We start from the raw sequence: 12,747 nt of genomic DNA on the forward strand, positions 1-12,747 counted from the left end.
CCTCTTGCAAATTCCTCTGAGACTATTCTCCCCTCCCAAAGTTGGGAGAGGAGGTGAGTTAATGGGCAGTGGGAGGCAGGGAGAGTTATGTTGTGTCACACACACACACACACACACACACACACACACACACACACACACACCAGCCTCCTGCAGCTGTTCCCATGGTATGGTCTGAAGGCACAGAAGGTTGCCACCTTGCTGAAGCTAAGCAGATCTGTGCCCTGGATGGGTGATTGCCTGAGAACCACATGCCTGGAAAACCACACTGATGCCACTTTGGGTTCTATAAAAGAAGAAAACTGGAATATAAATGTATAGGGTTAAAAAAAAAGTTAACCACCCTATCTCCCCACTTTACTGGTGCAAGACAACCATGAGGTTTGGCAGCACTGGCTGCCATTTCCCCCCCCCCCCTATAAAACCATCATTAAATGTGGGATTGACTGTAGCCTTGCACCATAGGTCTTATCTTAACTAGTGGGACATTACCGGGATTTCAAAGGTGGAATTGAAGTCTGGGAGGAATCTCCAAAAGGTGGCACTTTGTCCTGGATCTTAGGCAAGTCAACTTTTGGGGGGTCCTGGTTTTTACTTTTTGAAGTACAGCAACCCTATCTTAACTGAGTATCTTATTCATGGTTAATATTCCCCATACCTAATAAATGAGAAGGATGCGGGTGGCGCTGTGGTCTAAACCACTGAGCCTTGGGCTTGCCGATCAAAAGGCTAGCTGTTTGAATCCCCGCGACGGGGTGAGCTCCCGTTGCTCGGTCCCAGCTCCTGCCAACCTAGCAGTTCGAAAGCACATCAAAGTGCAAGTAGATAAATAGGTACCATTCCTGCGGGAAGGTAAACGGAATTTCCGTGCACTGCTCTGGTGTCAGCGTTCTGTTGCGCCAGAAGCGGCTTAGTCATGCTGGCCACATGACCAGGAAAAACTGTCTGCGGAGCGGACAAACAGCTGCTCCTTCAGCCTGTAAAGCGAGATGAGCGCCGCAACCCCAGAGTCGTTCGCGACTGGAGTTAACTGTCAGAGGTCCCTTTACTTTTAAATACCTTATTTTTTGCACCATAACACTCACTTTTTTCCTCCTAGAAAGTAAGGGGAAATGTCTGTGCGTGTTATGGAGGGAATGCCTACGGGTGGCATGCCTACGGATTTTCCTCCTCTAAAAACTACGTATGTGTTATGGTCGGGTGCGTGTTATAGAGTGAAAAATACGGTAAATGAGTTCCTTGGACATTAGGGTGATACGAGTTAGTTCATTTTGCTGCAGTTTGTAACTTTCTCGCCCGCCCGCCCCCCAACCCTTTGGGTTGATGAGGGGAAATGGGCTGCAACCTGCAGGCTGAGTTTCAGGGGGAATCGGCAGAACTGCTTCACCCAGACCAGAAGTCTCCTCTGCCATCCACAGCACACTCCACGTGCTGGATGCTCTGACCTTTGGTCACGTTGGAGGGGTTTGTGCTGTTATGTTAGGAAGTGGTCCCACGTGGAGGGGAATGCTTTAAAAAGAAAATGGGGGGGGGGAGACACAGCACACAGAGCAGGCAGTTACCACCTAGAAAGTTGTGCGCTTGGTTGTGTATGTGCTAATCTGCCAGGATTATCTTTTTATGGTTTATTTCATGGCCTTTGGAGACAACCGTTCTCGCCCTCCCTACTCACCTGCCACCCAAATAAACAAACATGCAGTTTGCTTCTCCGTCCAGAATAGGACACGCTGATAGTCCCCTGCCAAGTCCTTGTTCTATTTTTAAAGCACAATCCCATTTAAAGACCAAGGCGAGAGAGAGAGAAGAGAGCATCTTTCCAAATACAGAAGTACAAGAATGCTTTTAAATCAGGGGAAGCTGATAAGAATGTGTGCTTGGGAGAAGGGAAGTTATTAGAGGTCAACTATGGGGTGACTGGTGGTGGAGGAGGGGGGCAAAGCCTGATAAGGTGTATTATTGGTTAGTGACCAAAATATCTGTCATGATGGCCTGTATGTATGAAAAGGTTATTTGTTTATTGGGGGGGGGGATAAACAAACTGCCTAGACTGCTCCATTTCACACCACAGGTGTGTGCTCTCATCTGCAGGTCCTTTTTCAAAGGCAAGATTCACAATTTGATTTTTCAAAACAATACCAGACCCTCCATGTGTCCCTTTTTTCGAGGGATAGTCCCGGATTTACAGAAGCTGTTCCAGTTTCTGATTTGATCACAGAATGCACCACTTTTCCTTAGGATGTCCCTATTTTCACCGGATAAATATTGGAGGGTATGGAGTTATGCAACCCTCAAGCCAAGGAGATTAGTGACTATACAACCCTCAAGAGATATCTGAAGGCAGCCCTGTATACAGAAGGTTTTTTTAGTGTTTAATGTTTTATTCTGTTTTATATATGTTGGAAGCTGTTCAGTGTGGCTGGAGTGGGATATTATTATTATTATTATTATTATTATTATTATTATTATTATTATTATTAAACAGGACATCCCTACTTTCATCAGAGGAAAGTTGGACAATATGCAACACACAAACCGAAACCCAGCCGTCTTTTGAAATTCACACTTCTCTGAATTTTGCAGTGCGGCTCTCCAGCTAAGAAACATGTACCAAAAACACACACACAAGCTGGGATAAAGTGTGCATATAAATGCATATGATAGTGAAAAGAACATACAAACTGCATTGTACGAAGGGGAATTGCTTGACAATATTATGTATGTTAGGCAAATTTGCATGCAAAGCTGTGCGTACCAGGGGAAATTCTCGTTAAAATGCTAATGAATTTTCACGAGGTCTTTTTAAAACATTGCCAACGGATGTGGAAAATGGGATTTAAGACTGGAAAACTGGGAAAGGCAACGCTACTTGCTGCTGTCTGTTCCTTTTTTGCAGCTGTAGGTCAGTGGTCTTCAGCCCTTTCAGACGCTGTTGGGTTTCACCTTAGACCAGACCGTGGCACAGCAGTGGGTCCTGACCCCCCAGTGCCCTAGCTGACAGCATCTCTTTTGCTCTAACCCTTCAGCAGTGCCCCCTCCCCTATATATATAAATAGTATTCAGGAATCCTGGCTCTGAGCCTGCCGAATCACACTGTCTTCCCAGTAGAATTGCTAGAAGGATTTGGCAGCCTTGTTGGTTTTGGGTTATATAAGTCCCTCCCAGCCCACTCCATAGCTTGTACCATTGCCAAATGCCCTGGCCCTGCTCTGGCATCACGAACCTGGCCCAAAGGCTTGGATTAGCTGTCCCATCCCTTTCTCCTCCCACCGCAGGGTCTCGCCCACAGCCCCGAGGGGCCAGATCACCAGGCCTGCGCCGTTATGCCCGTCATCCTAGTGACCTTGGGCTCCTCACGGGCAGAGACATGTGAAGGCTGGGCTGCAAAAGGTAGCCTGAGCCTGTACATATCAGGCTATCTTTGGGGTCGGTCGCCAAGGTCTGCCCTAACTTTGGTTACTGTTTGTAAGAGACAGTTTGGCTTCGGAGGTTGCTAGGGAAGGGGGGAGCTTGTGCATGGAGTGGGATGGTTATTATCCGAGTAGAAGTGGGACCAACAACAAAAGGTTGCACTGTGTTCCTCTTCAGTGTTCCAGCCAGCCATGCCCTTTTCTAGGATACCATTCCATTCCCTCTGCCCCATTTGCGTGACCCAAGTTAGGAGCCATTACACATCCCTGAGTATGCTCAGGTCCTGTTTGCGTGCTTCCCTCAGGCCACTACACAGGTTGCTGGACAAGATGAGCCACTGAGATGACTCCACTATTCTTATGACAAATGCGGCAGTGCCCAACCAACTTTGGTCTGCCCCCCGCCAGCCTAGACCTGCCTGCCTTCTTACTCACAAGGAGCCCAGAGGGTGGCCTTCCTTGCCTGCCAGCACCATCCTCCTTAGTCTCAGAGTTGCCCTTGCAGAACTCAGCAGGGGGACAAAACTAAAATGGGTTGGCTCTGGCTCTGCCTACCTCTTGACTGCCCCAGTGCTTTTTTTGTCTCTGAGGGTACTCGGGGGTATGTAGTATTGGCACACACACCCCCCATGTTAAAAGTGTGGCACTTACGGTAAGAACTTCGTGGTGAGTACTGGCACCTGTTTTTAAATAAATAATAATAAATAAATAATAATATCTTTATTGTCATTGCCCCCTTCGGGGACAACGAAATTACTTGACTGCTCCATAAAAACACTAATTAAACAATACAGTATAATACAGCAAGGGAGATTAGATGACTTTCAAAGTCCGGGCTTCCCATTCAGGGCCGAGATCGCTCTGGAGAAGAAGCTGTTGTTAAGACGGCTCGTTCTTGTCTTCATCGTCCTGTATCTCCGTCCCGACGGCAAGAGCTCGAAGAGACAGTGACCAGGATGCGATGGGTCTTTTACTATGTCCAGTGCCTTCTTTAAAACGGGCACTTGCATGCCCTACCATTTTTGTTGGGCACCAGACACCACTGCCTTGACTTCTTTGGCCATGTGAAAATTACAGGAGCAAGGCTGCTTGCCCCATTCCTGCAGAGTGTGTGTGTGTGTGTGTGTGTGTGTGTGTCAGGGCTGCTGTTTGCACAGCGCAAAACAATCAGAGCCCCAACAGAATTCTGGGATATGTTTACACATGTGACAAACCCGAATGTGATCCACCCTTCCGAAGGAGATAAACACATTCCGCGCTGCTCTCGCCATTCCTTAAGAGCACAATGCCAAGGCATGGTCTTGTCAGACAGCAACCCCAACAAAAGTATCTCATGCTGTTAGGCCAAATTTCTAGAGGCGTAGCTGCCTTGGCAGCAGAAGCAACAAAGAGGTCTCCAGCCTAAGGAAAACAACAACAAATATAGGACAAAGCTGCTTTATACCAAGTTAGGCAATTGGTCTGTATTGTGTTATTAAAAAATAATAATTAAGGGACACACATTCCACAGCAAACCAATCCTTCATCCTTCAAAATTAGGAAATATTATCTGAAGAAATAGACACTTTGTTTTAGTACACAGGTCAATACCAATGTCATCTTGGCTGTCTTGGTAACCCCAAATATTTCCCCGCAGTAAAAGGAAATATCCTGGGGAAACCTTTTCTTTTCACCTATAAATCCATCAAATCCTGTGTATGAATAGGAGAAGTCTATGACAATGGTTTCAGAAACGAGGGGATTTACCATTTCAAAAGAATGGTCCAGACTGGCCCGGGTAATGCATTCGGCAAGCATTATCATGGATCTTGACAGACAGCAGACAGGCCACATTCTCAAATTTCTGTTGTAGACTGCCTCTTTCTGTAACGATTATATGGTGCTTTTGGGTGGCCTTTGGCTAAGGACTTGGGCAATTTCTGAAATCTTTAAAAGTTGTTACACACTTTTGTTCCGGTTCCTCACCATCGTGAAAGGTAGTGGTGGTGGGACTCTGTTGCCACACAATAATAAAGATATCCCTTCCTTCTTTCTGCTGATTCCTGCCTCCACCCACTCTTCTCTGACCAATCATGGACATAGGGGACTCCCTTGGGAGATTTGGGTTGTAAAAGGCAACCCCAAATTTTCATATAACTTAGGGTGGATCTTCACACAAAAAAACACACGCTATAAGTAAGTCAGAAATTAAATTGTTATAACAAATAAAGAAAAAGCTATGGGAAATCGCAAAGATTTTTATTTTATTTTTGCTCTCCAGCATCATATGGTGTTGCATGTTTATAACGCGTTCAAAACACTGGTTTTTTGACTAATGTAGCTGAGTCCATAGTCCACAGTGACTGGCAGTAGCTCTCCAGAATTTTAAATAAGTCTTTCAATCTTTGTCTGCAGGCACCAGGGTTTGTACCTGTGGCCTTTAGGATACAAATCACAGGCTCTGCTACTGAGCAGCCCTTCCCTTGTGGCACTTTTAAGACTAGCAAATATATTGTGGCAGAAAGAGTCATCCACTTGACTCCACAAAACCTTATGCCACAATCCATTTTTAAAGTCTTTTAAGATGCCGCAAAACTCACTGTTGTTTTCACATAGGCTGGAGACAGACATAGGCCTTTCCAGTGAACTCAACGGCTGCATTCTGAGGTGTTTCTTTTCAAATTCCAAATGACTTCCAATGCTAAGCCTGCCTTCAATCATAGATTTACTCCCTGGATATCCCTAGGAAGTCACAGATTTTGACAAGGGTCTACATGCTTTGATCATTGTGAACATGCAGTTAGCTAGCTATAAACTGTTAGCTAATGAATCGGCTCAGGCACATTTTCAACAGGGGATTTGTGGAGTTGGGTGGAGATTTCAGTGTGTGTGGGGGGGGAATATGTGCTGATTCAAAGGTCTCTTCTCAACAACATCCAGGACGGAGTTGCAAGAAGATGTTGTGACTTAAAAGGACATCTTGCGATCACTTTTGTGTGTATGTGTGTGTCTCCGCAGGTTGTGTTTTACTAACTTTTACTCAGCGTATACCCATGGGGCTATACTATGCTGTTAGTTGAATACAGCCCATAATAATTGGGGAGGTCCATGCTCCTGTGCAGTACCTGTGTGTATGTGTGTTTGAAGGGGGACTTCCATTCACACATCCTGGTGTGGGGCTGTGATGGAAGGGTGCTTGTTTTGAGGGTGTTTTACCCCTGGTAAGTAAGGAGGATTTTGCATTCATACACATGTAGTAGCAGCTCCAGGAGGGAGAAATCCCAAATGGAGACACAGAAGCAGCTTAATCCTGCCCCTTCCCACTGTTTCCCTACTGCAGTTCTTGCCCCTGTGGGCTCCTCCTTCCACCGCAAAGTTCCAGCCGTGTTCATTTGTAAGGGTAAATAAACCATGTTACTTTCCCTCTTTCCCCAATGGAAGTCACGTGAACAGCTGCATGCTCCTTGACCAACGCAAGCTGGACTGAACCAAACTATGCCACCCAATTCGATGTTGTGTTTCCGAAAGCGGCAAGGTAAGGTTTGCTTGGTTTTGCTTTTCTTCCTATGGTGTGTTGCAGCATGAAGTGAACTGAGAAACTGATGTCTACTTGTGAGGTGGCACAGAATCAGTGGAGAACTTGGCTTTCTTCATAGCTGGGACACCAGCTTCCTTTCCTTTGCACCCGTTGGACTTCTGCGTCACTCTTCAGGGCGCACATCCCTTGAGCATGAAAAAGAAAGCTGAGCAACTTTGCCGGGCAACCTGACAAAAACGCAATGTCTCTGAAATTTAGGAGGTCTTTGAAATTAAGGAGACATTTTTTCTGTCATTCCCCTCATTTTTATTTATCTTATAAGAATACAATAAATCACCATACAGCATTCCACTATGATCAATGTTTTTTACTTTCTTCAAAAGTAAAGCAAAGGACAAGAAATACAGGACATGGGGGTATTCACAGTGGATTTCTCTACAATTCTTAATGATTTGTCTATGGTTTATCATACCCTATGGGGAGGAGTCAGATGTAAAACCAAATCTGTTTCTTGAACCTCTTCTGTCCAGGTTAAACCCTCTTCCTTTCCTTCTCTATTAGCCCCTTAATTCAACTTTGGCTCATCTTCACCTCCCCAAGCTGCAGGTGTTCCTCATTATATATGCACTGGTAAATTTTTACTGAGTCCCCGTACCCCAAGTCAGGTCTATCTGGGGAGGAGGGTGAGAGAACGCCACCTCAGAAGTTGCTTAGTCCCATTAACCTCTCCCTGCTCCTCAAGTACAACATTCAGATTCCTCTCCACCCACCAAACACCTGCGCAGGCCACATCGGCTGAAACAGAACCAGGAGCATCGCCAATGTCTTCCATACTCTCTCACTTGCCGCTAACCCTTCAACCTTCCTCTTCTTTCTGCAAGGAACCCTCGCTCTCTCCTGCTAAGCTCATGAAGCAGGGCTCCCATCACCATCTATCTGCAAATAGGTTTCACCCAGCTATGTGAAACCACAGGGAGGAGGGCCTTTGAGCTCCATGAGCTGTTTTGTGAATGACATTCTCGTTGTTTTCTTTTTCTCTCTCCTTTAATTCAGGGGCTCTCCCTAACTCTCCCTGGGGAGGTAGTCCTTTTTTAAAAATAAAATAAAATAAACACCACCGCAATGCACGGTGCAGAAAGGAAAGCACTGGTGGCAGAAGTGCAAGATGCTGTACATCTAATATATACATTCACACACAGAGATAGTCCTAGTCCTAGTCCTTGCCCCACCCCCAAGAGTTCTCCATTGGAGTCATCAAGGTGGCTTCGATCCTACCAAACCTTTTCTATGTGCCTGGGCCCCTTCGGATTGTCCTCATGCAGCAACAGATGTGGGGGGCCACCACCCCCGAGGCATCCAAGCCAGTTCCCGAAGGAAAGTCGTTGCGCTGGGGAAGGGTCCCGTACGCTCAGCCTCTCTGGGCATCCTGAGACATGGAACGGGACAAGGAGCGGGGCAGGCCTTTCTTGAAGTCGGGGCAGGTGGGCTGGATGACCAGGGGCAGCTCTTTGGTGATCTCGGCCACAGATTTCTTGTCGAGACACACGCCGGACGCCGGCAAGGACTCCACAGACTCTGAGGGGGTCGGGGTGAGCTCCCTGGCGCTTAGCTTGGCCGGTGTGAAGATGGGCAAGGGCAAAGGCCTCTGGTACGGCAGGTGGTAGGAGGTCAGAGGTTTGCCCAGCAGACCCAAGCGAAGGATGCCCCATGGAGACCTCTGCACTATGACCCGGGCTTCCTGTTGCTGGCGGTAGGTTTCTCTGCGTTGTTTGTCTGCTTCAAACCGAGACCAGCTGCGGAGAGAAGGAGTGGAGAATTAATCACAGATTCACCCCACAGCTCTGCTTCAGGCAGGGGTGCCCAAACTTTTTCCTTTTTTAAAAAAACTTCTTATTAAGCAATTTCAACATAACAAATTATCAAACCATATAATCACACACATTATTTTTTCCTTTTCCCCTCCCCCCTCCTATCCCTCCCTCCCCCTCCCACCAAGGACTTCCCTCAGCTCCTCTCTCTGATTTCTCTGCACATATCATTCTCTGCCTGTTATAAAATTATACATATCCTTACCTTATCTCTCTATCATGTTATCAACCAATAAATTTGTGTATGTTTATTTAAAACCTGCCAAGGAGTCCAGTTCATTTTGTTGTTTTTTTAGATAATTTGTAAAAACTCCCCATTCTTCCATAAAGTCACAGTTGTGCTTGTCCCTCAGTTTGTATGTCAATTTCACCAACTCTGCATAGCTCATCAGTGGCAAGAGTCTTGATAACACAAGGATGGAAGAATGAGGAAATCCCAACAAACTTTTTTCAAAGAGGGCCAGATTTGGTGAAGTGAGCATGTGTGAGGGCCAACCAGAATTGCTGACCTTTTTTTAGGATTGAAGTTCTTGAGCTTTTTTGGGGATTTTACCCCAAGAAAAAAACTGCCACAGTGGACAGATTAAAATGACCAGCGGGCCGGATTAGGCCTGCAGCATTTCCAGGTGGGGCTGTGAGAGACTTCTGTCCCATCCCTGGAGAGCCACTGCCAGTCCCTGTAGATAGTTCTAAGCTAGATGGCCCAATGGGTTTGATTCAGTTTAACGCAGCTTCCTAGGTTCCTATGCTCTTCTTTGCTGAAAAGGTTGACAAGCAGAGACTAGGCAGCCATCTGACAGTGATGCCCCAGCTGCATCCGGTGTTACAGATCCTGCACTGAGCAACACCCCCCTCTGTTATTCTATGCACCCCAAAAAACCCCCTCCCAGCCTTAAAACCCCACACACCTTACCATCCCAGCCCTAGCCTGGCAAATACGATTAGACTGCTTCATAACGGGCGAAATACTTTCTGCCATAGTTTCATACTCATACAAGTGTGATATCCTTGCAAAGGGTTAGAAAGGAAAGGGACAGATTAACCGGAGGAGAGATGTAGCACTCAAAACCAAACCACCACAACTGCTAAAAGCAGAGGCTCCGCTTTCATTGTCAGAGGTGAGTGATGCAGTGGCCGCATTTGCTGAGGGCACCAAATTATTCAGAGCGGGGGGGGGGAGCAAACAGCGCCTGGAAATTAGCTCCGAAAGGATCTCTACAAGCTGAGTGAATGGGTAATGAAATGTCTAATGTGCCTCAATGTCATGCACACTGGGGCAAAAAAGCCCCCTAACTTTATACACTGATAGGCCTGAGCTGTCTCCCCCTGCCCTTCCTCTTTGACATGTCTGGCACCTCCAAGACTTGACTGTATCATAGAACCATAGAGCTGGCAGGGACCCCAAGAGCAATGCATGTTTAACCTCTCCCAATACTTGGCTTTATCTAGGCTTCCTTGGGAGGACCCAGCCAGTAGACTTCTGTAACAAATACAAAGCCGCCTGGCTGGATTATAACAGTTTGGACCAAGCCTATCATCCCCACCAGACCCAAGCCCAACACTCACCCTTCCTCAGGCCTAGCGGTGAGTAAGAGGTCCTTCCATTCCGCACTGAAAGATTCCTTCCGGGATGTGTCTCTCTCGGATACCTGGCAGCTCAGCTCAGCTGCGGCCAGGTTCCCTGAGCTGCGAAGGACCACGCTCTTTCCGTGCATCGTTGCGTCTGGGCTTCTGCTCGAACTAGGATGCGTTCTCGGAGTCTCCCTTCGGTCTAGTCTATTGTCCCTGCTGCGGGCGATTTATATAGGTTTCCTGAATGCCGATTCCAGAGGGGTTGGCATTCAGAGCTATATCGGTCTTGCAAAGTCACCGGTGGAGCATTCTGATACCGGACACCTCCCCTCCCTCCCCCCTGGGTGCGTTTGCTACTGGAAACCAAATGTGTGACGTGACAATATTTTTAATACATTTTTAACCCTGTCATTTCCTGGCAGCAACTTGTGGCTGTTGACGGGTCGTTTCATTAATTTAGTCCGGAAGATCAAAACACGCACTATTCTGAGACGGGAGCTGGAGAGACGCTATAGAAATAATGTTTGTTGCCATTTAATTTGGTGCTTCCAATCTGGACCCACTGGAAGCCAAGAGACGAGGGCTTCTTTTGATTCTCAAGAGGGATACCGGGTCGTTGCCTAGAGAAATATCTCTTTCAATTGCTGAGGCTCAGCACCACAAACATATGAGGCACTCTCCCTTTGCGGTTTCCAACAACGGGTCTGTCACTGTGAGAACAGGATGCTGGACTAGATGGGCCGTTGGCCTGATCCTGCAAGCTCTCCTTATGTTCTTATGACTGCTATTTAGAAGCATTACTGCCTCTAACTGTGGAGGCAGGTCATAGCGACAGCTTTCGATAGCCCTCTCCTCCATGAATTTGTCTAATCCTCTTTTAAAGCTGGTGGCCGTCTCTGGCTCCTCCAAATATTGAAGCCATGGCAGTATTTGACAATCAGCACACAGCGGTATATGCAGTGGTTAATGCAGCATGACACTGTGGAATAGAAGTCGATATTTAGTTTTTGACAACTTATGGGTGCCCATATTCGTCACCTGTCCAAAGAACCAAGTCACCAGTGTCTAATGCAGTGGGAAGTTCACAATTCCTCAGTGGCAAGAGGAGCATGTGTGGCATTACCCTCTAACAATATGGATGCCCTAAGGAAAAGTGGGACATTCCAGGATCAAATCAGAAACTGGGGTGGATTCTGTAAATCCAGGACTGTCTCTGGAAAATGGGGACACTTGAAAGGTCTGAGATCTGGATTCTAATCTTTGATCAGCAGTGGATTTTACTTCCCTTGTATCATCTGTAAAATGGGAATCACTTCAAGGGTAAGTAGTGATTTCAAAGGAGGTGGAGCATTTCATGTGAAATCTAGTTGATTACTAGGGAAAATGCAAATGTTTAATCTCCCCGCTTTCTCTTGATCACTCTTCATCTCAGATGGGAAGGTTTTTTGAGAAAATACTTGGTTGCTGGAAGAAGACTGCAGTGACATGTGGCCTCATCCATGTTGATAATGAGAACGCTTACCGTTATGATCTCATGTGCTGCAGGTATACTAATTTCTGTAATGTACATGACCCTGTATATGATCTCATATGTTCCTACGATGTCACTATGCAGACATGAAATCTCAGCAGAATTTATGGAACTTTCTGGAGAATGAAACGAACTTAGGTGTCCTGCCTCTGACGAAGAGAAGTTACGAGCAAGGGGATGCGATTCAGAAAGGCATTTGGTGATGGATGGATGGATGGAAGGGTTACGGGATTCACTGGCTGGAGAGGTTTGCACTGAGCCAGCACAGCTGAGTAACGACGCGTCTGGGGGATGAAGTCATTGGGAAAGAAAGATCTTTCCACCCACTCATTCCCCCTCCCCTCACTACCCCACTCTGGTTTCAGGAGGACCAACAGCCCTCCCTCCTTCCCTTCTTCTCTCTCGCACAGACACAGTGCCAGGTTCAAAGGCACTTTCGATCAGCCCCAGAGACAGAATGTCAAAACTTTGGCATAACAGGGAGAAAATGTCCTGAGTGGATTGAGCTGTCTCCTCCTACAGGGTGAGGTGGGGACAGGGGGCAACGTGACAAGCCGACTGGGCAAAAAAGTCACTCAGTAAGGAGTGTTGTGGGCAGAGAGGGCAGGACTCCTGACGCACATGTCTCTCTGTGTGTGCAAGAGATTGCGGGAGGTATTGGTTAGAAGGAAGGCAGAGGGTGGCAAAGAGAGAAGGAAAACCAGTGAGTGGTGTGTCAGGCCTTGACCAGGCAAGAGGACTGGGCTCAAATCCTGGTACGAAGGTCACTTGAGGCCAAGTCATCCTCTCACAACCTAGCCTGCCACACAGGGTCATTGTGAGGACAAACGGTTAGAAGCATAGGCATGCATA

The 12,747-nt window shown here is 46.9% G+C and overlaps 1 protein-coding gene across 1 annotated transcript; it reads right to left on the bottom strand.

Annotated features, from left to right (window-relative positions):
- Nucleotides 1-7,206: 7,206 nt before the first annotated feature.
- On the bottom strand, nucleotides 7,207-10,698 carry TCAP (titin-cap). Its single transcript, XM_083473579.1, has 2 exons — nucleotides 10,359-10,698; nucleotides 7,207-8,717 (listed from the first exon to the last, which is right to left on the bottom strand). Exons 1-2 carry the CDS (start codon nucleotides 10,505-10,507, stop codon nucleotides 8,333-8,335), a joined length of 534 nt encoding a protein of 177 aa, XP_083329705.1. The 5' UTR covers nucleotides 10,508-10,698; the 3' UTR covers nucleotides 7,207-8,332.
- Nucleotides 10,699-12,747: the final 2,049 nt, after the last annotated feature.

This window comes from Podarcis liolepis (assembly GCF_965112155.1).
Source record: "Podarcis liolepis genome assembly, chromosome: 13".
Lineage (NCBI taxonomy): Eukaryota > Metazoa > Chordata > Lepidosauria > Squamata > Lacertidae > Podarcis > Podarcis liolepis.

Coding starts and splice junctions, on each gene's coding strand:
- TCAP (XM_083473579.1), bottom strand. CDS start 10,507: ATGCACGGAAAGAGCGTGGTCCTTCGCAGCTCAGGGAACCTGGCCGCA. Junction 8,718..10,358: donor ACCGCTAGGCCTGAGGAAGG/GTGAGTGTTGGG, acceptor TTCTCTCCGCAG/CTGGTCTCGGTTTGAAGCAG.